This window comes from Gavialis gangeticus, unplaced genomic scaffold (genome assembly GCF_001723915.1).
Source record: "Gavialis gangeticus isolate Ggan-Ray unplaced genomic scaffold, GavGan_comp1, whole genome shotgun sequence".
NCBI lineage: Eukaryota > Metazoa > Chordata > Crocodylia > Gavialidae > Gavialis > Gavialis gangeticus.
In genome coordinates, this window is record NW_017728998.1 from 29,355,730 (window position 1) to 29,383,270 (window position 27,541).

The 27,541-nt window shown below is 39.5% G+C and overlaps 1 protein-coding gene across 1 annotated transcript in view; it reads right to left on the bottom strand.

Moving 5' to 3' along the window:
- Positions 1–21,482, bottom strand: part of ABCC12 (ATP binding cassette subfamily C member 12) — a 76,554-nt gene extending 55,072 nt beyond the window's left edge. Inside the window, exons 1-12 of the mRNA XM_019505286.1 lie at positions 21,259–21,482; positions 20,514–20,669; positions 18,882–19,029; positions 14,864–15,097; positions 13,953–14,126; positions 13,316–13,463; positions 10,824–10,972; positions 8,610–8,717; positions 6,393–6,671; positions 4,820–4,891; positions 2,399–2,523; positions 898–970 (exon numbers count right to left, since the gene is read on the bottom strand). Coding sequence (XP_019360831.1) covers positions 898–970; positions 2,399–2,523; positions 4,820–4,891; positions 6,393–6,671; positions 8,610–8,717; positions 10,824–10,972; positions 13,316–13,463; positions 13,953–14,126; positions 14,864–15,097; positions 18,882–19,029; positions 20,514–20,669; positions 21,259–21,377 — 1,785 coding nt within the window. The 5' untranslated portion in view covers positions 21,378–21,482. The remainder of the gene's footprint in view (positions 1–897; positions 971–2,398; positions 2,524–4,819; positions 4,892–6,392; positions 6,672–8,609; positions 8,718–10,823; positions 10,973–13,315; positions 13,464–13,952; positions 14,127–14,863; positions 15,098–18,881; positions 19,030–20,513; positions 20,670–21,258) is intronic.
- Positions 21,483–27,541: the final 6,059 nt, after the last annotated feature.

Here is a 27,541-nt window from a genome sequence, read left to right on the forward strand (position 1 = left end):
ACAGAGTTATTTCTTTATCTGGGAGGTCATAAACCCATTTTCTTTATACAGCTGGGTGAACAATACACTTTGTTAAATGGTAGCATAATTGTTCATATTTTATGCCCCTCAAGATTTTATTGAAGACAGAATTCAACTCAACTTTGCACCTTTTTAGGTTCCCTGTTGTCTGTGCAAAGCCTAGGAAAAAGAGAAGTGTCTAAGATAGCCCTAGAAAATACGTTACTTCCTAAAAAGCAAGTTACACACCTGACTCGTGGCTGGAGAGATTAATCTATCTGCCTAGGATATATTGCTATAATACCTCTTCTAAAGGCCTAAACCACAAGAGTCCTTTTTTAGAGGAGAAACACTTAGGGGAAAATCCTATTGCACTTTATGCACCCAAATGACGCCCCCCAGCCACATAACTGTCACTTTTGGCACTCATGCACAATTTACTATCTTATTCCACATTCAGTATAGATGTGCAAGAGCTGATACCACTACCACACATGCTCAATAGGCTGTGCTCTGGCCAGGCAAGTGTGGGGCATTGTACGCACATACTCAGGCTAGCATAGTCCCAGGTGTGCAAACTGAAATAGGATTCTGCCCATAGTTCATATTTTCAATTTATTTTTGCAACAAATAGATTGCAAACTTATCAAAAAACACTTTCAACAGCTCTTTATTTAATTTTTATTCCCAGGACAAAAAATTTAGCCTAGAATTAGATGTGAAATGTGAAATATGAGGTGTGGTAATTTATTCATGGTGGAAAAGAAGTGCGAGTGGGTTGACAACTGGACTCATAATGGAAAGCAATTTTAACAATGGAAAGAAAGACTGGTAGTTCTCTATAGTATGTGGCAATATTGAACCAGATTGGCTGTTTGTTTGCATGAGAACACTTACTTCAGTCATATCACCAGCAGGAAGAAGTTCCATATCTGCTTTCAGACTGCACGCATTGATTACATAATTGTACCTGAAGAATGAAAGGTTAGTGGTTTTAAATCCTCAAAATCAGAACAAAATCTCATGGATTTTGAATGACTGTTTGATCTATATGAATTAGTGACCGTGGCTATCATTCACTCTTTCAGATCCAGCTCTCTCCCTCATGGTTTCTTTGCATATATGTTGTAGCTGTATTAGGCTGTCAGCCCTGTGACAAAGTTGCTTCTGAAATTCTTATAATGAAATTCTGTATGGGTAGATATACAGTGCTGCACTTGGCAGCTACCAGTGGAGAGTGAGAAAGTCATATCTACAGAGGGTCTACAAACTGCAGAGAAAACTTCGTAGGTATTTAAGGGAATTTAGTATTTCCTATATTTTTCCACATTTCATTGGGTTGGATTCTTTTAGTACAGTTAATTTCTTCCAACTTGGAACTTAAAAAGTCTCATCCCATGTAAGATGGCCTTTTGTGTGACATGTGCAGCCTATATAAATATAGAAGCATGTACACCCCAAAATCACTGGAGAGGGGAATAAGCCATTTGTATTACTTTTCTCGCAGGGCTTTTGGCATGTACACAGCTACACATTACTGTGGGTGGACTAGTACCCAAGCTAGATCATTTAAACCTAGCTTGGATATATCTGTACTGCTTTGCAGACTGCAGTGTAGATATACAATATATCAATTAGTAGTGTCAGAACTCAGTAACTGCTGCTTTTGATTTCTGGAGATGTTCCTGTTATTTACTTTATGAAAATTGTAACACACTCATTGTCTTTTAATATTAGACACACATACTACTGCATCTGAAATCTGAACACATGCTACATAATAATAGGATTAAAATAATAATCAAATAATCATCACAATGTGTGCACAGTACAGGTCCTGAGGAAAGAAAGGACCTAATAATAAGGTAAGTCATAGAAAAAAATCAAAAACAAGAAACAAACAAAAAAAACCAGCCACAATTTGCAGCCTGATATAAAGTTAATATCACTTTTAAATAATCCAATTGCCTTCAAAGATATAAAAATAATTAAAATAACCAACCAATTAGATTACTCAGTTTGCAGTGTTGGACGTACATGTATAGAGAGGGACCTGGAAGCTTTAATTTTAAAGGAAGTTGATGCTGGGATCCTCACGTAGGTGATGTTTTCTGTTTTGTGATTGATCTTGTTGCACTCTTTCTGGTAGCAACTTTTGGTTGGCTGTGGAGGTAATGTTTTGGGAAATAATGTTTGGCATTGATGACTGCAGCAGATTACTGAGTTCTACTGAATGTAGATTGAATCTAGCACTTTCAGTGCCCTTATATTTTGCCACATGTATGTGTAAATACCATTTTTTACTGGTGCATCTATCTTCTAAGAGAAATGGAGCTCACTGGAAAGAAAAAGGAACATACAGTAAAAACACACGTGTACACTATATTTTAATGTTTACCTCTGTTCATTATATTCTGTTCCAAATAATATATTTTGTCTAACGCTTCCGTGAAATATCCATGCTTGCTGTGACACATAAGCTAATGTTCCATCAACACCTACTGTCCCATCATTCAAGTGCAACTGAAACAGATTTTTAAAAAGCAATATTATAACATAACTTAAATAAACTAGAGGCATTTTATCTGAGTTTAATCTTGCAGTATATAAAGTAGGTATTTAGTTTGTGGCTTAAGAAGAACCTGCAGTTCTGTTGGGTATTTACCCAAACAATTCCTCTAGGATGCCCTATTTATTGCCCTATTTTCAGGAATGGCTGAGAAGTAGAGGCTATCAAAGTGGCACAAAAAGCTTAAGCATCAATTACTATACAACTAGCTAGAAATATAGTTGAGCACCCTGAGCAGTGGTGGTGTACTGGGCAGTGACGAAGCTGCTGGCAGTGGTGGCAATGTTGTGTCATCAGCTATAGTAACCATTTTTTGTGCCCCTCCTTAAGTCAGCACAGGGGCCTGGTGCCTCACTTGTCTCCTCTTTAACTTACTCTACTGAAACTAGCTTTAGTTTCTACTTACGTTGTTTCCCACTCCTCTGTGTAGAATCCCTCTCCTGTAGAAGGTAGGTTGGAGCTGACGAATAGAACATTTCAGAAGCTTTCCAAGAGACTGACTTTCCATCAAAAATGTCAATGTATTGAAATCAAAATGTCCCATGAGAGCACGTCAATTTTGAAAAAACGTCACTGGAAACTAGGCAGAAGTTTCTCTAACAGAAACCTATTTGGTTTCCTGCCCCATTTTGGCAGCCCATCATCTGTACTGTTAGAAACTTACCATCCCAGATGTCCAATAGGGCTGTGCGAAATTTCAGCAGCCATTTCTTTTCAGAAGTGTTTCAGGCCATTTCTGCACCCAAAACACCAAATCTGAATCAAAATGGAAGGCTCAGAAACATCTCTGAAATGAAATGAGGTATCCAAAACATTTTGGAAATGTTTTAGAAATGTTTCAGAAAATTTCAGCGTTTCAGAGCTGTTCTTCCAGGGAAACAGCTGTACGCTGCTGCCCTACCACACAACCTGGCTCCCTTCCCTGAGGTCCCTTCCAAACCCAGTGCTCTGGGGGAGGGATGGAAAAACTGCATAAAAGGCAGCATTGTTTGAACTGCCCTGCTTTCTGCCTTGGGGTCAGTTACTGAGCTGTGTGTTCCAGTTTTGCCTGTCAGCAGCCAGGGGTGCAGCGCCCCAGAACCCAGACTCCCCCTGCACCTATATCCTTGACAGCTGGCAGGCTTCATGGCCGCAGCAGGGCCTAGGAGGCCTGCAGTTTTAACCCCCTGTGTGCCCCAAGACAGACATAGTCAGTTGCATAAGCACCCATGTCAGGAGTTTTGCCTGTCAGCAGCCAGAGGTGCAGGGCCCCAGAATCCAGAAGCCTCTGCACTGATCTCCTTGAAAGCTGGCAGGCTTCATGGTCTCAGCAGGGGCTAGCATGCCTGCAGCTTTCACCCTGCTGCACCTTAACACACACAGTGTCACCCATGTCACGAGTTTTGCTTGTTCACAGCTTGAGTTGCAGTTTCCCCAAAACCCCTGCACCTGTCTCCTTGAAACTTGGCAGGCTTTGTGGCCTCAGCAGGGACTAGCATGCCTGCAGTTTTGACCCTGCTGTGGCTTAACACATACACGTGACATGAGTTTTGCTTTCAAGATTTAAGGTGCAGTTTCCCTGAAACCCCTGCACCTATCTCATTGAAATTTGCAAGCTACATGCCCTCAGAAGGGGCTACCATTCCTGTAGATTTCATCCAAATTAAGCTAGAAATGACAAATTTATAGGCTGTTCCAAGCTTCCCCATTATAGCCTATGGGCGAACCGTCGAAACAGCATTGAAACAGTGAAACTGTTTTGACAAAATGAAACAGAACAGCAGTTTCAAATCGAAATTAAATTCAAAAGGAAACGCTGTTCCATTGAAATGTCAAAATGCTAGTTGAAATGGAATGGTGCCATTTCGCACAGTGCTAGCATACAGACCATTTCCATTTGCTCCACACACTTCTGTTTCCAGCAGACACAGTGCAGGGTCAGACTGCAAAGGCCTGTGGCAAGAGTAAATGCTTCTGAGAACCGCAGCCACCTCCTGATCTTTCTGGTGGGAGCAGCATTTATCTCCAGCCTGTGGCTGCCACTGGGTGAAACTGCCCTGCATGCTTCTGTTTCCATGAGATATGTTGGAGTTGAACTGTGAAAAGCTGCAGAAGAAGCAATGTGCCTGTCTGCATCTTTCTATTTTTCAAGATAGCTAACAGAATAGCATAACAGAACAAGCACTGTCAAACATTCAACAAGGTATATATTTCTAATATAAATGGAAAATAAAAGTCACTATAGAAGTTAGTCCAAAGTGATTCACATACCTGTCCTAGAATGGCTGATAATATTGAGCTCTTTCCACTTCCAATATTTCCACAAATACCCAAAACTTTTCCCTACAGAAGAGACATATTTTGAAGATACTTGAACTGTATTTGTAAAATAAGAACCCATGTCACATTGTCTACCATTCTGTGATCATGGAACAAGTAGTTTATACAGCCTGTTATACAGTGGCAATGCGCGTGGGGTGCACAGGGGTGCACCCCCTAAGAGCACTGGTGCATCCCCTGATAAACCACACTCGCTGCTTTGGTGATGGGCGGGGGGCAGCCGGGAGCACCGGTGTTCCCCCTGCAAGCACCGGGTGATCACTGCAGCTACTCCCAAAAGTGGCCACAGCCACTCCCGGAAGTGGCTGCAGTGATTGGCCACAGTGATCAGCCACAGGGGAACTGCCTCTGGGCAGTGTGATCTGCTGCAGAGGGACCACTCCCCCGGCATCGAGATCTGCCATGGGGTACCCAACCCTCCGGGCAGCGAGGCTGGTTGAGTGGGGGGGGGAGGGGGAGAGAGCATGTGCCCCCCGTGACTAAGGTGGCACCAGTCGCCCATACTGTTATACACTCTAATTCTTAAGAACACTCCTATTCTGGAAAAGGCACATAAACACTTAATTGTAAACTTGTACTTATGTGCTTTCCCATATCATGGCCATAATGCTTATCTGAAACCCAAGAAAATAGAGATAGTGTTAGAAGCAGTTTGGTAAAATCTGTACAACATATTGCCACTTGTAATAATACAGTAATACAAATCTTTTTTAAAGGATGTTTTTATTGTTTAGGGTTCTGTAGCCTAGGATTTTAATTAATGTAAGGAATTTACAAAATAAATCTCTATTTTGGTGACTGGTATAAACTGCTTGAATGCGCAGTTTATTTGCTAAAATTGGTCTCATTACTTAAGGGTGAGAGTTGCATTCCATTAACCATGTTCTGTGTTTGTGTACATAGCCTACAATAGGGTCTTGTTCCATCCTTGGGTTTCCTGTGCACTATGACATAATAACAGTAAAAATTATTACAGGCGACCCTTGCCATTTGCAGGGGATACATTCCCATGATCCCTGTGAATGGTGAAATCCACGAATAGGGCACTGCGTTTATAAACACAGTCTGCCTACATGAATGCAGTGCCCCTGGTGGCTTGGGTGGGGAGGCATGGCTCCGGCAGTGACAGCAGGAGCGTGGCGGTGACAGTGGGAGCACGGCAGTGACAGCGGGAGCCTGGTGGTGGGAGCCCAGCAGCAGCAAGTGCAGAGCTCCTGAAGAGCTCCAGTAAGTGTTTAAAGTGTATTTAAAATGCAGGTTCAGTATTCGAGAATATTTGAAACCGCAAATGCTGAACCCATGAATACCGAAGGTTTCCTGTATTATTTCTTAATAGTCCAACAAGTGCTTTACAGGTGCAGGAAAGGTGAGAGGAAAATTTAAACTTTTGTTTTAATCTGTAGAGCAGTGTAAGGCAGAGGTCACAGAAGAAGCAGGACATCCAAATAGTTGCATGGTAGATTGTTAAATAATCTATTGGACAATTATTTTAATACATACTTACCTTTTTCACTGTAAAGCTTATGTTACGCAAAACACAAACTTTGCTATCCACTTTTCCTTCCTCCATTGTCTGGGATGTCACCGTGTGAGAAAATTCAGGCTCTGTTTCCGGTTGGCATTTATAAGCATTCTTTCTGTTCATAGTCTTTTTATTCTTTTCATTTTTCCTTTGTCCATTCTGATGTTCCCAATATAGTGTAGCATTATCCATTACTACAGCATTTTCTGAATCTTCCAGTTGCTTTACATAAATAGGAGGGATTTCAGCTTTAAGAATTTTCTAAAATATGAGAGAGACGGTTTAAGAATGCTGCTTATTAGTTAAAATACGAAGAAGAATGAAAAACATATGACTGCTTTGATAAATTCAGCAAGAGCTGACTTGGTGAAATGGGGAGATTCTGGGCATACAAATTAGTATGGCAGCAAAATCTGTTCAGGAAAGGCCTTTTCCTGCAGTAGGAAACAAATATTGCAGCAGAAAAACTGCAAAAAGATTGTTCTTAGGAGATTTTCACTTTTAATATATGAGAGTTGGTGTAGTTTGATTAAATCTTTGAGCATTCGGATTCAGATCCGTTTGTGACTGCTTTATCTTAACAGAAAAATTCAGTGACTAGTTCTAATATAAAGGGCACCATTATGCAAAGACCTGGACACAGGCCACATCCAAATGAACACAGACACATGGGACAAGTAGCAGTGGCACACCCTGTGATGATGGGGCTCCAATACACCCACTCCACCATCCAGCAGGGGCTGAAAAAACCGCAGACTGAACTCCCTTCACTCCCTTTCCTCCCTCCCATTCTGAAAACAGCGATAGGCTGAGAGGCAGCACAGACAGAAATTATAGAATATGCTGTGTTTGGAAAGGTCTTCTTCTGACCTCTCATTCAATAAGTGTTCAGATTTTTGCCGAATCAGCCATTTTAAGTGGTCTGCAGACATACACTTGTTTGGCCATGACTGTAAACTATTTTCTATGTCCAGATCAGGCAAAAACTGTCACTTCTGTCTATGCCCCTAGGGTGCATCTACACATGAGATTAATGTGACTCAATAAGCTCCGGCACAGTTTGTGCCAGAGTAAACTGCTCCCAGGAGCAGCATCTACACATGTGGATGGGACAGCAGCAATTTGCGCTGGGACAGAGCAGGCCCCTGGCTGGCTGGGCTGACTGGGCGCAGTTTACACTCTATCTACTTGTGCATTTCAGCACAGTAAAGTACTCTACTGTAAGATAGTACTATCAGGGACTAGTTAATTAGCCTACTGTGCCCTAATACCGGTACGTGTAAACTCTGACACTTTACTGCAGAGCTAGTTCATCTACTCTATAGTTAAGTTCATGTATAGATGCACCCTCAGTATCTTAATTCAGAAAACAGTTCTAATTGGCTTATCAATAGGGCCAGGCATTTCTTTAACAGTCATCTTAGAGAAAATAAAGTAGAACCTATTCAGTCAGTTGTCCCATAAGAAGGCATGGAAAACAAGAAAATAGAAGAGTTGTTAGAAGGTAAGTTATATACAATCATGACAGCAAAATATAAAAGTTGTGCATGTTTTTAAAAAATAATCTAAAAATAATTCTCATATCAACTTAGTGAACCAATGTGTGTATATACATTAAATGCATAATTTATTTGCATATTTGAACACAGCAGCTAGACAGGCAGACAAGTCTATGTTGGTTCACTTAACAGTTGGATTAACAATTACTTTTAAATTAATTCCCATTTTTAAAAACTCTTGTAAAACTCCCTAATTCTGAATCCATGCCAACAGGAAAGCTGATTATTTTGGTCTCTCTTATTTTCTCTTGCCTCTTTAAATTTTTGTATACAGTACTTGGAACGTTATCCTAGTCCAGGATACTTGGGCATGCTTAAGTGCTGTGATGATGATAATAAAAAAGGGGAAGGATCATGGTAGCTTCCAATTTATTCGATAATTGTTTTATAGAACTAGTTTTAAGTAATATATTTTAGTTTTTACATTTTGAAATAAGATATGAAGTCACATAGGAATCCTTTAACTAGATCCTTTAAGAGCTAGATATTGTAGTTATTGCTGTTACAAAAGCTTCATCCATTGTCCAGCCAAATCTTTTTAATTGGATCAGGCACCAAAAACTCTTAACAAGGAGTAAAGTTATAGTTCACATCTATTTTCAGTAGAACATTTCTTAAATATATTCAAACAATATTTTACTTTCAGTCTTTTCAGGGAAACTTTAGCTTCTGCTGCTGCTTTCACTGAGTATGGCAAGATTGCAATTGAAAACTTCATTACATTAAATATAGCAATTACACTAAAAGCCTGCAAAGGAAAAATAGAGAGAGGGATTTTATGATTTTAGCACTGACTATTATTTTCTATAAACATTTACAATGTATTTTGTGTTATAATTTAAGGAATAGGAAAAAAGAAAGATAACAGTAAGTTCTTTGTGTGATTCCTATTTGAATAAATAAAACCTATGCAACTAATGCCCCATGCAACTACTTTCCATTTTCATGTACCTTTTGAATATTTTAAATTAGCATTGGTGCCATGACTGAGATTTCTTGGATATCACTTTGTGAGAATTGTGGCTAATTGCTCCTTGATCTTATGTCATTGATTTCAGTGAAGTTAGATACAGGGAGAATTTGGTCCAGTAACTGGAACTATTCAAACCTTTCTGGCCAACCAGCTCTTGATCCATTTTACTATACTAATATTGAAGCCTACTTTTTTTCTTTGTCCCTCAAACTGCCTGTGAGATACCTTACAGAGGCTTTACTGAAATTCAACTAAATCACATACATTGCTTTGTCTTCATTAGTATTCATTGTCACTCCTTTAAAAAAATTAAAGGTTTATGCTTCGCAAACCTATGCTGGCAAGTGTCTAACCTCCTGTTAAATCTAAGAAAAACACTATTCCATGCCTAACAAATAACCTAGTATTTTATCCTAAAACAGAAGTTAGACTTAATGGGTGCCTGTAGATGTGTGGGACACCTGCTCCAACACACTGTAATTACAGCGCATCAGAGGAGACTCAATTAACTGAGTTTGCTGGAGCATGCTAATTAGCACACTCCAACAGTCTCGGTGTCTCATGTATTCAGCACCCCAATGCTTCAAAATGGTGTCAAGAACACTTTAACTAAAGCTCATTGAATGAGCTTTAAAGCACCCCCACTGCCATTTTGAAGTGCGGGACACTGAATACACAAGACACTGTGAGTGCTTTAGGAGCCAAGACCTGCTCTAATTAAAGTGCCCTCTCCCACACCCACCCCACTTTCTTTCAGTTATCCTTCATTCTTCCTTTATGTAGCTGCATGCTGAGTAAAAAGATGATAACCTTTTTGCTTGCTTCTTATTTACTTCCCTAACTAATCTGGAGTGGATGTGATCTGCTGTAAGCACACCATTAATATAATATTTTCCCAAGTAACAGTCAATATGGGAAAGAGCTTTAGGCCAAGATTTTTCAATAGAATTTATGGGCTGTTAAATGTTTTTCAGAAAATAGGATTTTCAGCAACTTTTAAAGTTCAGGTCCCTTTAGAGTATTTCATGCTGGGTACCCTAAAATCAGAAATAATTTTTAAAAGCTTGGTCATGAAATTAATATGGATGAAACTGTAAAGAAATTAAATAGGTTCTGACAAAATTATTCTAAAACAAGATTTCCATGCCTTTATAGTCACAGAAAGTATCTGGGTGTTATGCAAGTCCTATAGGCAAAAGCAAGGAATCAGTCACATTACTGCAGGCCCTGCAAGAACTGACTGAAGCAGGTTTTCACCCAGATGTGCTATCTTTTCAGTGTTACATGGAATCTTTTCCTCTGGTTTTCTTTTAAGTTTTTGTTGTAGCCTTACTTTCATATCATAGTTAGTATTTTTGCCCTTAAATTCTCTGCACATCCAGAAAGTTTTGAATGAAAATTTCTTCTTTGTTTGCATGTTTACTCTGTCTGGCATTATTTTCCTTTAGCTGCTGCTTTCTAAATGGATACATTCATGCTGTTCAGGAAACAGAATTTTGCTTTGATCTAATTTTGGTCCCATTTGGAAGTAGTGGATGGTGAATGATCCCAAAGGTCTAGTCTTTTCTGTTAAAGAAAGCCTCTAAAAGACCATGTATCTTCATTTAGCAGGTGCACCAATTAGTAATCACATTAATTTATCAACTACACCTTTGACATGCAGTTTTTAATGGCAGCCACACTTGTTTATTAGCTATGTACATCCTGCACCAAAAAGTAATTAAGCTATGTTCTTTTCAGAGCTACCCTTCATTAAAAATCCCAGGGAGATAAAAAATTAATAGGAATGAAACCTATTGCAAAAAAGTTATAGTGCTACAGGGAAACAAGGGGAAAACACAACTGATGTTTAGAAAAATAGGTAAAAGGAGAAAGTCATACAACTGATGCAGTTAGTTCCTGCTTTAAAAGGGTGTGTAAAATAAATGTCATGACAACAGCCACAGTAGATACAATAGGTGTCAGAGCAAGGTTTACACTCTGTACATATCCTCCTTTTTCCAATATTTTCCTTTCCATTTTTCTGATACCTGTGAAAGATACAATATTGCAATATAAACAATGTGATAATAAACAAACTTCACAGTTCGCAAGAGAAGGCCATTCTGTATAGTAAAGGCCTTGCATTGATCCTGTGTTTGGGAGCCACATAGATCAGTAAGAATTGCCTGCATAAATCAAAGGTATATCTTTAAGTTATCTGGTTTCTGGTTACAGTTTCAATATGATTTTAAAATTAAACACTGTTTTTGCACCTAATTTCCTTTAAATTTAACATTTAACGAAAATGACAGTAAGCAAAATCCAGTTTTGTGGTGTGTGCGCTTGCCTGTGTATGCATATATTGGTTGTTAAAAAAATAAATGATGGATAATTAAATAACTAGACTTCTAAAAATTTGCACTTATGATCAGTTAAACATATACTGATTTTAGACAGCTCTTCTCCTCTCCTTTCATTACCAAATTAACTTGTATTTTGATACAAACATCATATTTACATACTCTACAGCTCAGAAGGGAACCTGAAGAGGGTAGAATTTCAGCTACCATGGCCTGTGATAAACTGGATGATAGGTTTGCTTGTACGGTTTCAAAACCTCTTTTTGATTTGAATAGAGGTTTATGTGAAAATAATGACCCAAAGCAAAATCAGAGGGGAAAAAAACATGAAGCGCGGTAAGCTGTACTGGAACTGACGAAAGCACATCAGTTACCCTTTTACACCAGTAGCTTTGGTGCTCTCTTTACTGGCCTGGACACCCCATGTGTGCACGACACTTTAAAGCGGGCTAAATGCTTTTGCACTGCTTTAATTGTGACGGTGTTTGCATGTGTCAGCGGCATATTGCGCATTAATTCCAGCCGCTGTAGGAAATTTGTTGGCGTAATGCGCCTGAAATGACTTGGGGCCCAGCAAACTAAAACTCCTTTGAGGGTTTAATCAGCCCTAAATTGAAGCAGTGTTTTTTAAAACCCACCGCTTCAATTTAGGGCCCCTATTTCATCTACACACGCTCAACAACTTTCGCAGGTCTCTTGTTGTTTACCTTTTGCAGTCTCCTTTGGCCTTTCCTAATGCTTTTAGCTCTTGCTCTCTCTCTGCTTCCTGTATGATGGGGGAACAGCTGGGTCATCTATCCCGATGTGCTTGAAACTGATGGAGGGTTGCTTCTTTGACATTCATAGTAACACCTTCTTGGGGACAGGAGCAGCCTGGTACTTTTGTTCCCTTTTCACTAAATCTATTTGCCCCAGTGTTTCATTTGTATTCTACTTTATCTCATTCAGTGTAGGATTTTCAGGCCCTCAGACCCATAGCAGGAAGCCTGGAAATCATAATTCAGGCGTCTCTGGGATGTTAGGATCTTTACTGCAGCTCTAGAATCACAGACTTGGAGCTTTTGAGAGCCAAGGCTTCCAGGGCTGCCAGGATTCTGGCTTTGTGGTAGGAAGCTGGAAACTGTGAGAACCCTGATTCAAGTAGGGGTTTTTTCAGAACTTCCAAGCTTGTAGCATTATGGCTCTGTGGCAGAAAACTTAAAAGTGATCTAGGGCCTGTCCACATGGCACAACTACCCTGGAGCCACAGCTCCTAGAAGCTTGGTCGCCCAAGCTGACTACAAGGAAGGCCAGCATAATATTCACTGAAACAAAAAGATAAATTAGCATTTTCCAGTGAAAACCTGTTTTGTTAGAAAATTTATGACCAGTTCTAATCTTTATCTCTATCCATTGGCTGGAACTCTCCTTTAAGAGGAGCACCTTGGTCTATTGTTGTCCCGGTAAGGCCTTTCTGGAGGACATGCATGGCAGCACTAGCAATCAGGGACTGAGTAAATACACAAGGTGCTAGGATGTCCTGTCCACAACCTCACTGCTATTGTTACCCATGCTAGCTAGGTTATGGTCCCATGGGTAAGCCAGCACATGCACAATCACATTTGGCTTTTATAACAGTTAAATGTAGCAAATGATTAGATAACCTATATTTAAGGAGTTAAATTTCCCAAAGTGTCTAAATGAATTGGAATCCTAAGTCTAACTAAGTCTCAATGGTGCTTCTGCTGTAGGGACAGATTTTTAAAGATTTCTGGGAACCTAAAGATGCAGATGGGGAGCTATTAGATTTTTCAAAAGCATTAGGTATTTAAGAACCTTTGTAAATTGCACTTTGAGTAATATTTCGTGGTTTACTATACTCTGTTCAGTAGAGAAACAGAGCAGATGGTTTCTGAAGAGCCTTCCAAAAAACTGATAAATGGTTTTAAAGATTATAACAGAGCAATTTAAGTTTCTGTATCTCACTGATACTTAAGAGAAAATCATGCTTACAATTTTGTATAGTACTTTAAAATACCAACTTTCAATTACCTTTAATGCTCATTGCAAAAGATGTTTCCCAAGCATACATTTTAATCATTTTAATGCAAGTTAAAATTTCATTTGTTGTTCTCAAACGCTTATCAGTTACTGAAACAGCAGCTCGTCTGAACATGGCTGTGAGCATAGCTGTGAGCATCTGAAATCAAGATATAAAAAGGTTATTACAACATCTCATAAAAATGTGAATGTAAGCAAAGCTGCCTAAGTGTGTGAGCATAGCAAAATACCTGTGCTTGGTAGTATCGCTAGGGGCTGTTTGCCATATATTTTTCCCTCACTAGTTGGTATTTATACTTTTCAGAATCTTCCCTCCATGTGCTTCCAAACGCCTTTTCAAATATTTATGCTTTCATTTTCTATTAACACTTACTACAATATTCCACTGTACATTAAGGGCCTCATTCAAGCTTCCCTTTATATACCCAGTAATATATATTGTATTGCTTTCTCACTCTTTTTCTACTACTCATTCTCCCTGTAAGATCTGGGTCACTTACCCTCCATTCAGGATCTTGTGAAAAACCAAAACCAAGGATCTATATATTCTCATCTTACACCTTTGCAAATCCAATATTTAGCATAAGCATTGATTGATTTAAAATAATTAGGAAATTAATTACTTTACCTGCAGAGGTATAAATATAATATAAACAAATGTTCCAATCAGTGCAGTTGGACCAAGAATAAGACAACAGTATACAGTGCAAACAGTTATTAGTATAGGCACTGTAATTGGCAGAGGACAAAAAACAGCAGCTTCAAATATACGATGGCCATCAGTAGATAATATATTGATAACCTACAAAAGTATAAAGGGATATATAAGTAACTGTAATGATATATATAATACTCCCTTTATAAATATATATATATATATATCTTTATAACAAGTGTTTTAAGGTGTCAAAGTGTTTTTTAAAACAAGTGGGCATGTCCCCAAATGCGTGGGGACACACCCAGTGACAGGCTTCGATGACCCCAAGATAGAACTTTCAGGGTCCACTGCCCCTATGTTATTTATTAGGATACCAAGGGTGCATACATGCATTACATTTAGCTAGGTCAATTTAAATGCCTATTCATGCAGGTATTCACAGGGTTTTAATTGCCCCAAAAATGGCATGCCTGCTTTAAGTTACTTCACCTTACCTGATCCTAGGAAGGGGTTAACCCAATCCAGTGAATGTCTGCACTCCTCTCGGGGACCCACAGAGCACCCCCCTCCCTACACTTAGGCCTTCTGGTCCCTCCAGAGACCTGCCAAACCCTCCTGAAGACCAGCCAGCTTGCCCAATCTTGCCTGCCCTGAGTTAAATTACTTCAGGCTCCCTGCACTACTCCTGGCAGCAGTGAATAGCTGCACATTCTACTCCCTGTCTAGGTTTACAGTAAGTCACCTAAACCTAGACTGCGTCTAACAAACATGTTTGCACCCCAAGTAGATTCAGTGAATATACTTTTTTCTTAGCACTTCACTAAAACAGCTTGCACATTTATAACTAGCAGAAATTATAGAATACCATTATGAAAACTTACCTCACCAAAAGAGATATGTGCCAAAGATTTAAATGCCAATAGATATTCAAATGCAACTGTAGACAGAGCAACTTTTAATCGTATAGCTGTACGGTAGTTGATGGCCCATGCCAATGCCCAAAGTATTACTTTGAAAAATTCAGCAAGAAAAAGTGCTATGCAAAGTCCAATTCCTGTAACAATATCTTTGGACTTGCTTTCGCTGTGCTGTAGGATCTTATGAATGATCACAGTCTGCAAAGTAATATCAGAGAGATTTTTTAAAAAAATCATTATGAAAATGTTTATAAATATACTAACCTTTCAAAAAATTCATTTAAATTTAATTTAATTTAATTTAATTTTACTATTAGAAAGTCTTTAAATTGCAGTCTCAGTGAGCGAATATATGTCAGCTTTCAGTTTTGGTTTGTGGTCACAAATTATAAAATTAGATGCTTGAATTATTGAATCAGTACCATTTATATCCTGGTAACGGTCACTGAAACGAGGTCAGGTTGCTAGTGACTAAGAGTTGCCACCTTTCTTTGATGGAGGTAATTATAAACAAAGACATTAGTTAATAAACAGCAACAAGGGTGATTTCAGCTACCTCCATTTTAAGTGGTTAAATGTTTTATCAGGGTAATGTTTAGGAAGGGATTCCTTAATAATTTGAAACCAATTGCTTTCTAAAATAACTAATTCTAAAGGAAGAGATTATTCTTATTTTAAAGCCAGATGCACATTGGCAAGGTAGGTACCAGATGGGAAATAGACAGAAGTTAGTCTTGAAAGTCACAAAAAGCAGTCCTAAGTAACCCTGCCACCTGGTAAGTGCCTGTTATTCATTTGGCACCTATATTTCGGGCTGCAAAAATCTCTCAGTACTTCAGTTTAGGTTTCAGCACATGCACATGAGTGCTGAACAGCTAGGTGGCTAACTCTCACCTAAGCACACCTAATGCATACTGGCAACATTGAATTTAATGCAAAGTGCAGCAACTGATGTTACTTTCACTCAAAAGTATGACTTCTGCTTGCCAGCTAATGGTTAGAGAGAGCACTTCCCCAGGAAGCAGAAGAACAGTTTTTAAGCCCTAGAAAAACCAAGGGGATTCAAAACCACATCTCAGCCCACTTCCCAGCATATGATCACTGTAAGGGCAACAAATTTAAAGCTGATAAAATGAAACATTTATTTATGCAAAACTACATTAACCACTGGAATTAACTGCCACAGATACCAGGGTGACTAGGAATTTATTGGGATTGAAAAAGGTTCAGACATTTTTCTGGGTAATGAGAATATCTACAGTTACATGACATGGGAGGAAAACACAGGCACTACCATAGTACAAATAATACATAATAATTAGAAAGTCTCTTGCTTCAGGGTAAAAGCTGAATACCAGCTGTAGCAGTGAGGAAGAAATGGATTACAAAGTTGTACCTGTTTCATGAATAAAATCTTTAAGACTTCAGTGCCTAAGGCCACATCTATATTTCCTCCCTGCTGACCCCTGAACTACTGCAAGAAACAAGTCCCTCCATCCATTCCTTTTTCTCCCACACCAGACCTAGCAATTAGGCCCCATACATGCCTTAGAGGGGTATTAAGTCTGCACCCCAAGTGCCAGTCTCAGGTTTTCCTGAGACAGATGATACAGTGATGGGGAGGAAGATGCAGTCAGAACAAGTGAATGTTGCTATTAGGATCTCTGTGAAGAATTTACTGTTTAACAATAAAATACTTTAGATTTCCATTGATTCATCACATGTAGACTATGATATGTCCTTTTCCTTAAACAGGTAGCTGGACTGTTGGGAGCTGAAGCTGATATCCCATGTCCCCAGGAAACCTCTTTAAAAAACTGTAATAAAACATCAGGTTTGACCCATACCTTCCATATCATCAGGTATTACTAATACGCTCCATACATCAAAGTAAGACACGGCTTTATAAAAAATGTAAAGGTTAAAGATTTAAGCTCATTTTGTCCTGAACTGTCTTTGGCCTCCTCGTATTACAGGCAATGAATAGAGAGAATGGCCTTTAAGGCCTGTTCATACTTTAAAATTCCATCAGTGACTGAGTAACAAAAAATGGTTTCAGTTTCCCACATTCAGTTCACAAGAGGTGGTTAATGGGAGCATACTATGACTATTCTAGCAGTGGAGCAAATCCTGCCCTGGATGCTTTCTTGACAGTGGAACTGGTCATATGCAAAGTAGGGGCAGGGTTCTAAGGGTTGTGCAAGGGTTACATACTCCTGGTTTAGCACACAGCTCAGTAACCACTTCTTGTGTCAGCTGTAAGTAGGAAATAGGAGCAGAAGAGGGAGATGGAGAGACAGGTCAAAAGACTCTGTTGCAACCACAGATCCTCTTGTCTAACCCACACAGCAAAAAAGAGTGTCTTGGAACTAGATATAATGCAACTGCCTTCTGCCCTTAGTTACAGAAAGCTAAATCATTATAAACCAGTTGCAAACTCATTTAGGTGTGTACAAATAAGCATCTGTACCAGTTTAACTAAAAATTATTTTAGTTAAACTAATACAGTTTGTGAAGACAATGTCTGAGATGCTCTCCTCCAACTTCCATGTGTGTCTGTGTTCATGGAATCTGACTAGAAGATGTCTCTTCATTAATATTCTAGTCTCTTCACATCCAAAAGGAAGGTGGCAGGATGGGTGGGTGGGTAACACAAAGCTCTGAAGAGAGAAAGGATTTTTCCTTTTTTAGTATTAAATCATGTTACTTGTTCAGATTCTAAAAACACAAAAACGCTGCCTCCTAACTCTTGCAATATACAGTTATAATTATTTGTTCCTCTAACATTCATATTAGTGCCTTTGCTAGAACATGTGTAGAAAATAAAAACAAAACAAAGGTGAACAGATAGTCTTGGAAAACTTTGGCAACATTTACCCAACTATTGTACCATTTTTACTTGTTTAGTTTTCAGTTTTCTTCTATGTAATATGTCACATTATTGTTTAACTAAGCACAATCAAACCTTCACCATAGTAGAGCTCAATATGTTACTGTACACAAAAAAGTTATCAGGAACATAGGACAAACTATATGCTTTAGCTTAATATTAATTTCTAGGCTAGTGTTAGTTCGGTCATTAGACTTAAGGCACCCCTCAGATAATGCCAGCTCTTAGCTGTCACTTTTCTTTGACAAAGGAAAAATAATAGGAAAAATAGTTGTTGCAAAAAATTCAGGAGGACCACAACAGATCAGAATGTTTTGCACACTATGGGCACAACCCCATGAACAGGAACAGGCATTTCCCCGGGGACAACTAGCAGCAACACATATTTGTGCCCCACATGTGCACTTTGATGCAAAGCAGATTGCCTCAGGTAGAGTAGGGGAGGCTGGGGCCAGTACCAGGGCTGGCCCCAACAGCCTTACTTGGAGTTTTAGGGGCCTCTTGGGGCTACAGCGGTGGCGATCTGGTTGCATGGAGCCTGGTCGGCAGTCGGAGCATGGGGCTCTGACTGGCCAGGTTCTGGTTTCAAGCGGTACACGCTGCAGCCACATGCACTGCCCCGCTTTTTTCTGGCACAATTTTTTTTTCACACTAGGATCTCCCAGTGTCAACCCCCACAGCTTGCTGCCAATTAGCACCATGGCAAACACACACATTTGTAGTATGTGCAGTTTGTGGCACTGCAGACAGGTTTGCAGTGATGCAAAACACACATGCACACTTGTAAGGATGTGTCCTATGAATTCCTATTTGAAATAGATGGTTTAATTTTGTGAATCATGTAGATACTTGCATACCTAGCAGCAGTAATGTTATGTAGCAACTAGGGGCACCCTTGAAAGGGTCTTACAGCACCCAGATTGAGAATCATTGTTATAGGTTATTTAAATAACCTCTATCAAAGCAGAATATGTAAAGAATAAACTGGTAATAACAAGAAATAATAATACATTTTAAATACGTAACAGACAATATTACAGTATTTTAAAATACGTATTTTAGGGTTTTTGCAGTAGTATGAATAGTACTCACCGGTCCTAAAGAAGCGAAAACAATACAAATAAAATTTACTATTGCATCTACTAGAAGTCGTGTTTTCTGAAATTTGAGAACTACTCTGTCCAAAGAAGCCTTCTCAGGCCCAACTCTTGCAAGCTCTGCTTCCCAAAGGCATCGAAATCTATAAAAACAAAGGGTTAAATAAAACACCATAGCAGTTCTTCCAGTCACAGCAATTTATCAGAAACGTATAGGAAACTTGTACTTTAAATAGAATTAAGATTCAGTTCCTCACCTTGTCGTTTAATACCATAATAGAAGTCTAAAAAGTATTGCATAGAGAATATTTTTAGACCTACAATTCATGAAGGGAATTCATTATTCAAAATAACTGTTCTAGGAAAAACATCACATTGAAACTTTGATCTAAAGTTTGCATGAGCTATTTAGCAAAATACACATAAACCAAAATGGAATGAACTTAAGAAGATATGAGAATTTCAGTAAGTAATTGATTGGTTTGTGATTGTAACTATGGCCAAACTAATTAATACTACCACGAAATTAATATTACATAAGAACTTTAATATGCTATTTCTAATCCATTAATGTGCAAAATTTACCAGTCCTTTCAAAGAATTATGCAGTGCATTTTGATTTGATCCTACAAGATGTTGTGAGTTCTGTTCCTGATCCAGTAACACACCTAGACGTGTTTAAAATCATAAATACACCTGCATGAACATGCAAGATAAAGGCAAAAATGGTTAGTAGCTCTGTGTGCAACCTGTAAGGAAGAAATTACACATTACACTTAGACCACACTAAATCTGTGGAGTGTTAAGAGGTTTTAAAGTTAGAGCAGGCTGTGAACAGTCGCATGTTAAGAGTCACTGTTTCTTGCCTGTTCAGTTCTGACTTGCCACTAGAGGGCTGGTGAGCAGGGACATGGCTAGGAAACAGGTAATCTAGGCAATATCCCTTCTCTGGGTTAAAGGGGGTGTGGGGAGGGGGCTGGGAGTAGTGCATCCTGAGATGCTTGAGGACTGCAGATTACTCCTTTTATCTCTATGGAGCAGACAGAAATTATCCTAATATAAGGTAGGTAGCACAGTCTAGAGTTAACCCTCTCTTGAAGTGGCATAACTTTAAGGTGATCAGAGGGCACTTAGCACAAGTTAGCAAGCTTTAATGTGTGGATGTTCACATTTTAAATGCCCTCAGTATGGTCTAAATATAAAGTGTAACTTTACCCTAAGGCTCAATTTTGGAACAGTAATTGATTTTGTCTCCTGTTTTATTGCTGTGGGGATCCCCAGCATCTTATATGTGATTAGGGAGAATGAAACAAAACTTTGAAAGAGTGTTTTATTTTCTTTTTTACTCTCCCATTTTCTTTCCCTTTTGTGTATTTTAGGATATGGCTGGCAATTATTTTTCTTCTGTCCTTAACTCATCCTACATCTTTTCTTTTAAATTTGTCTTTCTTAAAGATCCTGTATTATGTGAAACAGTAGAAACCATGCAAGACATTTTCCAGCTAAGTTCTTCCATTATATATTACATCAGGTACCCTCAAAAGAGCTCAGCATCAAGGTTTCCAGTGAGGACAGCCACATAAGCAGAAATCTTACATAAATAATTTTACTGAAACTGAAATGCTACCTTTTTGCATTTGGATCTGAACTATCATGATATGATAATGGAGGTAAGGTGTCCACATTTACATTATTCCTGTATCCTTTGATCATTAAAGATGAAAGCCAAGAAAATGTAGCAAATGAGAACAGCCCTGCATTATCTACTGGATTAATGGCAGATCTAGGAATAAAAATAAAGATATTACTACAGTATTCTACAAGTCCATTTTTCAGTTATCTCACTGACCTTACAAATGTTAACTGTAGAAAATTATATTTTCTGAGCCATATAAAGACCTTTTTGCACTTAGAAGCAGAAACCATTATGCATCCATTAACAGAGTGATAGACAGCATGAATACACTACTTATTAATTAATGATAAGGTAATGTCACGCTGTGAGGGTGAGGACTCAGTTTCTAGCTTCCAGAGCATGCTGTGTGCTCAGCTTCTCAACAGCTTCTCTATTTGAAATCGACTGGCATTTGCTGCATTTAACCAGTATCCTTCTCATATAATGCTACAGGGCGTGCACAGAGCATCAGGGTAGACACTCATGTTACTTTTCAACAACGCTGAAATGTCATATTCTGTCAGATTAGCTCAACTCAGATTATGCCTAAAATTGTCTTGACAATGTAGTGACCCAGTTAACAAACAAAATAAAGCAAGCAAGACAGCTGGCACTTCATAATAGCACAGTTAATGCAATTTCAACTATCCTGCAGATTTTATTTCTATTTTTTAAAGTACAAACAAATGCAACTTGCTTTGCTCCAATGCGCACAGGAATCATTGTTTTTAAACTAAGTTCATATTTTTCATGAAAGTTCCTTTCATTATCTTGTATGTTTAGGTTGGGTAGCAGATAAGGTGCTGAAGTAAGCATTTTACGGATCCAGAGGTACAAGGTTTCCTGTCACTTGTCGGATCTTTCTTTGTAGTAAAAAGAGAAAAAAAAATCATGTTAGCTTTAATTGCAATTTTAATTAAACTTTAACGTGTTACAAACCATATAACCATTTGCAAACCATGACAAAAATCTGGTAATTCAAGATTAGAATGGAAAAGATCTTCATAGTCATTTGTTTCATGCCATCCCCATTACTATGGTTGCTCAGTTACGAGACCTATAAAAACACACAAGCAGATGCATAGCTGGGCAGGTCTGTACACAGGGCAGCGCCAGCTCCTGCTGTGCTGATTGCAGTGGCACCATCAGCTGCTGCTGCAGTAATGGCTGCTTTGGCATCCTCCCACAAAGGCAGTGCCGGAGGATACTTCCCTGGTCCTCCCCCCCACCCCTCCCCCAGATACGCTACTACACAAAAGCATTCATAAGACTGAGTTCCCCTTTTGCTTTGTGATGTTTAAAGAAACTGTGTTTTGCTTGCTACATTCAACCATAACACAACGAATGCCTACAGCTCACAAGTCTCAAAATCAGCTCATTTATTTCTGGTGCCTACTTATGAATAGGGGGCTTAACATTAGCAACCCACATGTAAAACTATATTGACTTAAGTGTTTAATCAAATCTGAGTCAACATGTCTAATGTTGTTGCACCAGTGACATTGGTTTTATATCACAAATATTAAATATATCTTCAAAATGTTTTTGTACGCTGTTATACCCTCTTCTTCTGTAATTACCTACTTAAAATCATTCAATTTATCTTTTATTACCACTCAATTACATTTAGGATTGTCTTATTTCCCATATCTGTTGTTTTTCTGTGAATTGCTATACTAAGATAAGACGGGGCTTAATTCTGATGTGCAGATGTAGGTAAAAATGCACTGATGTAAGTGGTAGTATTTTTTATTAGGACTCCAGGATGTAGACCTTAACCTCTCCCCATTTGTTTTATCCTCTAATATTTTATCTTTTTGCTAGTCTTTTTTCATGGTCTCTGTCTTTTTCTAGTGAAGTCTTGAAACTGTAATCAGTCTGAGTCAGACTATATTAAAGTTATGTGAAGATATGCATATATACTGCGTCTTACTTGCTCTCCCTTGAATTTAATTTCTTTTTTTTTTGGTAACATCTCTAAATTCATGTTGGATTTTTGTGCCTACATCCTTCTCTATATCAAAGTAGTTCAATCAAGAGTCTACATTTTGTATTTCTGATTTCCTCATTTCATAACTGCTATTCCATTCACACTCATCTCTTTTTAAGGTATTCAATCCTAGTGATTTCTGTGCAGTTCTCTAGGCTCTCTTTATCATTCTGTAAATTCTTTGTATAAGATGGTATGTTTCCAGGCCATCCTACAGGTCATCTGTATATTTAATCACTGTACAATATATTTCTCCTAGATTATTGAAAAAACCCAAACCATAGATCCAGTATTGACAATAGCAGGATCTGTTTGATACCTCTCCTTTTCCTTTAATTTTGTACCACTTATAACTGTTCTACTTATGATTCAAGCAGCAGACTTTGCATTAATTCTGTGGTTTTCCTATTTAAATCTGAGCATTTATATATGTCCAATTAGATACTTCTGAGAGACTATGTTAAAAAGTGATGGATAGATTCTTTGGTTTGGATAAGCTGAACATAGCACAGGACCTAAGAGGATTTTATCAAAATTGGCATCTTTCTGCTTCCTCAGCCCCAGAGCTGTATGCCAAACTCAGTCTCTGGAATAAGTTAGAACAGTAAGGGCCAACCTTTTTGGCAGGCATGCCACAAATTAAATCCCATATCCTCTATGATTACCACTCCACCACCATTCTCCTGCCTGATCAGCTGCTCTGCTTTCTGCCCCCTACCCCTTCCCCAATCTCTCATGTGCCACGCAGAGGCTGCCCATGCCAGTTGTGGCACACGTGCTGCAGGTTGGCTACCCCGAGTTAGAATATCCTTCAAGATGTTTGGTTGTATCTGTGACTGCTTACCAACTCGAAGAAGCATTCTTGTAATGTAGTCCTGACTACAGTTCCTTTACCCTGGCCTCACTTTCCACTTTAGGATCTGTTGTGGAGTAACAAAAGTATCATGCTGCAGGTGACTTTTCCACCATGTCTGCATATTTCTATCTGGTCTGTGAGGGTGCTGTTACAATTTACCTTTAAATAATCCTAAATCTATGGACTGTTAGGCAGTGTTAAAATTAGAACCACTTCAGAGCAGTTAAGGCTTAACGCCATCTTTGACCTGCACAACTGTGACTTGCCACTACAAGGCCTGGCAAGCAGGGACATGGCCAGGAGCCAGGACTCTACCCCTTCTCTAAGAGCATAGATCTGGGGGTTAAGCATAGTGAGAGCATGGAGCCTGGGGAAGCATGCCTCCCTGGGCTCCATGCTCTTGCCACTCAGTGGTTCCTCTTGCAGCACAGAGCTGCCAGGAAGTAACTGCAGCAACAACGTGGACCCTGGGGAACACAGGCGACTGGTAGGGGGGGCACATGCCTCTCCCTGAGATTGGCCCCTGACTTGGCACTGCTCAGGACGGGGCAGAATTTTTGCCAAGTGGGCTGGCAGTGGGGTGGGGGGAAGGGGCACTAAGCCACGGCACAGAAGTATAGGAGTGGATATGGGCAGACAAGATTCTTTGGGTGAATCTGATATCTTTTATTAGACCAATTTAAATAGTTGGGGAAAAAAATTTTAGCAAGCTTTTGGGTTTAAAAACCCTTCATCAGGCTGAAGAAGTCGCTGCACTTGGTGTGTGCTCTTCCTGGATGGTATGAATAGTAAAGAAGCTGGGCTGCATACAAGATAGGCAGTCAGTGAAGATGTAAACTGAAGAGTCAGTGGGTGAGAAACAGGCTGGGTGGTGAGGAAAAAGGAGATGAATGTAGCAGTTAAATAGTGAAGAGGTACCTGGGGAGTCAGATGTCAGGCAGGTTAGAATGTGTCATAAATCCAATGTCTATATTTAGTCCGTGATTTTTTGTACCCAGGAGGCTGATGAAGTGAAGTTCATAGGCTCACCTCTGAGAAGTGTTTTGTAATGGGGCTTTTGGCCCATCCCTGGGTCCACCCACAAATCGTGTCCCCCCAGACTCAGGAAGCACCAGTCACCCATGCTGGGGAAGCATGCCTTCACAGACTCCATGCTCTTGCCACACTCAGTGTTAGGCAGCCCTTTGCCCCCACCCCACAGGAGCACGGAGGCTGGGGAAGGAAAGCCCCTCCAGTCCCAAATTCTCCTGGCTCTCTAGATGTCAGGCAAAGGCTTAGCCCTCTGGGGGGAGGGTCATAAGCTTGGCATCCAGTGCAGGAGCCTGAATTGGTCTCCTGGGGTCCTGGAGCCAGCAGTGTGAGGCCATGTGGACTGAGGTCATACCCACTGGTGGTGGGTGGGGGTGTTGTTTTTTGGGACCAATACTGTCCCCTGATCAATACAGCTTGGGAGGTTGGAAAGTTTGACAGGTAGAAGGGTTGGATAACTGCAAATTCCTCACTTTATCTCTGTGGAGCAAACTAACAATTCTCTAGCTTGGGCTAGGTAGACTATCTCAAAGATAACCCTTGCCTCAAGTGCCCTCTAACTTTAAAATGCTTAGAGGGTACATAACACAGTTTAACACCCTTTGATGCATGGATACTCCCATTTTAAGTGCCTTTCAAATGGTTTAAAGGTAACTTGTAACACCATCATAAGGTATTAGTTTTGCAGTTGGGGAGTTAGAGGTGAGAAGCTATTTCAAGCAGAGTTCAACTCTAATTCACAGTGGGAGCATCTATATGAGATGTTCACTGTGGAGCTGACTAATTAGCTCTGCAGTAAATGTCTCAAAATCTACACGTGCACCCCTATTAGGGCACAGGAAACTAATAAACTCTGCAGCAAGGTAGTGCTTGTAAATACAAGTATTACCCTGCAGTGAAGTTTTTTCATGTGCAGCAATACACGTGTAGAGGATGACCTGGCTGGCTGGCATGAGGGTGTTTCAGTGCAGGGGCTGTCTGCAGGTTAGCCCTGCACTGAATCACCTTTGTGCCCCAGCCAGCCCCTCTGTAGCACATTGAGCTCTGCGGCTAACAAGCTGCCACCCCACCATTCCCCCAGTCCCTTGTGAGCCTGGGACTGCTCCAACCCAGCTCAGTGTGTTACAGTCTGGGCTTACGTGTAAATGGCACATCTGGGAGCTTCCCAGGAGCAAGAAACTACGGGGCATTAAGCTCCAGAGTTTATTGCTGTGCATTAATGACATGTGTAGATGCCCCCAGTGAAGAACACAGAGGATGGTAGTCCTTTCCCAAATTCTATTTCTTCCAGCCATCAAAGTCCCCTCTCTGCCATATCTATCAGATCCTCAACCTCATTATATGGAAGAACTGCTGCTGAGTAGAAGGGCCTGGAGCTTCCTTCACATGATCCTTCATAAGGTCTCCAAGTCTTTCATATAGGCTCCCTTCTATCCCCCAGAATACAGTATTTGGCTCATAGCTTTAGTGTAACATGTTATGTAAATACCACAGGAATGTAGATTTATTCTACCAGGAACCTCATTCTAATTTTCCTCGCACTGTTTTGCACCAGTTGACTTAAAACAGGATTTAGATTTATTTCATGGAAAATTGACATTATGCCTTTCTAGACTATGCAAATAATAGGAATGTGGAAACAGGCATGCTATTCATTTCCATCGTTATTGCTTTGCTTTGTGCTCGGTCCACTGTATCTGCCATTTCATTTATTTGCACAGTCTCTAAGGCCAGCATGCAATGGCCAGGGGAGCCTTGGAATATTTTCATCCAGGAATGTTTAGGCACAGTTACTCTGGCCACAGTGGGCAGGTTCTCTATTGTAAACTCTACCTGTGTTCCTCATTTTAAAGCTGTAAAGTACCACTGAAACCCAACAGCCCTTTATATTTTTCATAAGGCACATTAGACCCAGTAGGCAAATTTAAACGAAGTGCTTGACATAACGTGCTGAGCACTGAATACACAGCAAAGAAAAATGAACTCTTTTCTGGTGAAGCAGGACTGACATTTTTTTAAATACTTTTTTCTAGCATTCTCCAAAATGCTGAAAAAAGCAGATTTTTAGGCTACAATGAAGATTGATTTCCATCTATATCACTGTTCATCAAAGAATTCTTGCTGCATTTTTGTTCCCATAAATTCTTAGAGAGATTGTAGGTTCTATTATTTGTCAGTTCTTTTTTTAATTAAACTTACTAGCAATTGTGACAGTTAATAATAATCATCTACCCAGTAGAGTTATTCTTTTTTAAAATACTTAATTGATTTAACCATAAATTGAAGCTGTATAGAAGTCAAATTGCCACAGTTCACTGTAATTTAAACAATGTTGCTCTTTGCAGTTCATCTCCCATGTCAGTTAATTTCTATTAGCCTAAACCCTAGCCATGCTTTTTCTTTCACTGTTTTTTCTTTTGTTTCAGGTAGCTATAAAGAATTAATATATGTGGCAATTCTGCTGAAAGGTTGTTATTTGATTTACTTCTGAAGAAGAGCTATATTGTAAACTATAGGACTAGTTTAGGAATACTGATCATGGTATAATGATATATGCTCCACCTGGTGTTGGACTTTTTTGTCTGATAGAAAAATGAGTCTTTGCTGATGTAATGGAGCTTTCTTCAATGTTAATTTTATCATTTCATCTTTGCATTAAGTTAGGAAAAATCAGTACTTTTGAAGTAGAGTTAGGAGTAGAAAACATTCTTTCTCTCCTCAAATCTATTTGAAATAAATACTGGAATAATAGTGGGGGAAATGGAGCTTCCTGAATAGATTTCATAGATTTCATAGACATTAGGGCTGGAAGGGACCTCAGAAGATCATCGAGTCCAGCCCCCCACCCAAAGGGCAGGAAGTCAGCTGGGGTCATACGATCCCAGCAAGATAAGCATCCAATTTACTCTTGAAGGTGTTCAATGTAGGTGCTTGAACCACCTCCGATGGCAGGCTTTCCAGACCTTGGGGGCTCGGACAGTAAAGAAATTCTTCCTTATGTCCAGCCTGAAAAGGTCTTGCAGTAGTTTATAACCGTTCGACCTCGTCATCCCTTGGGGTGTTCTGGTGAACAAACATTCCCCCAGATAAACTTACAGGTGGCCA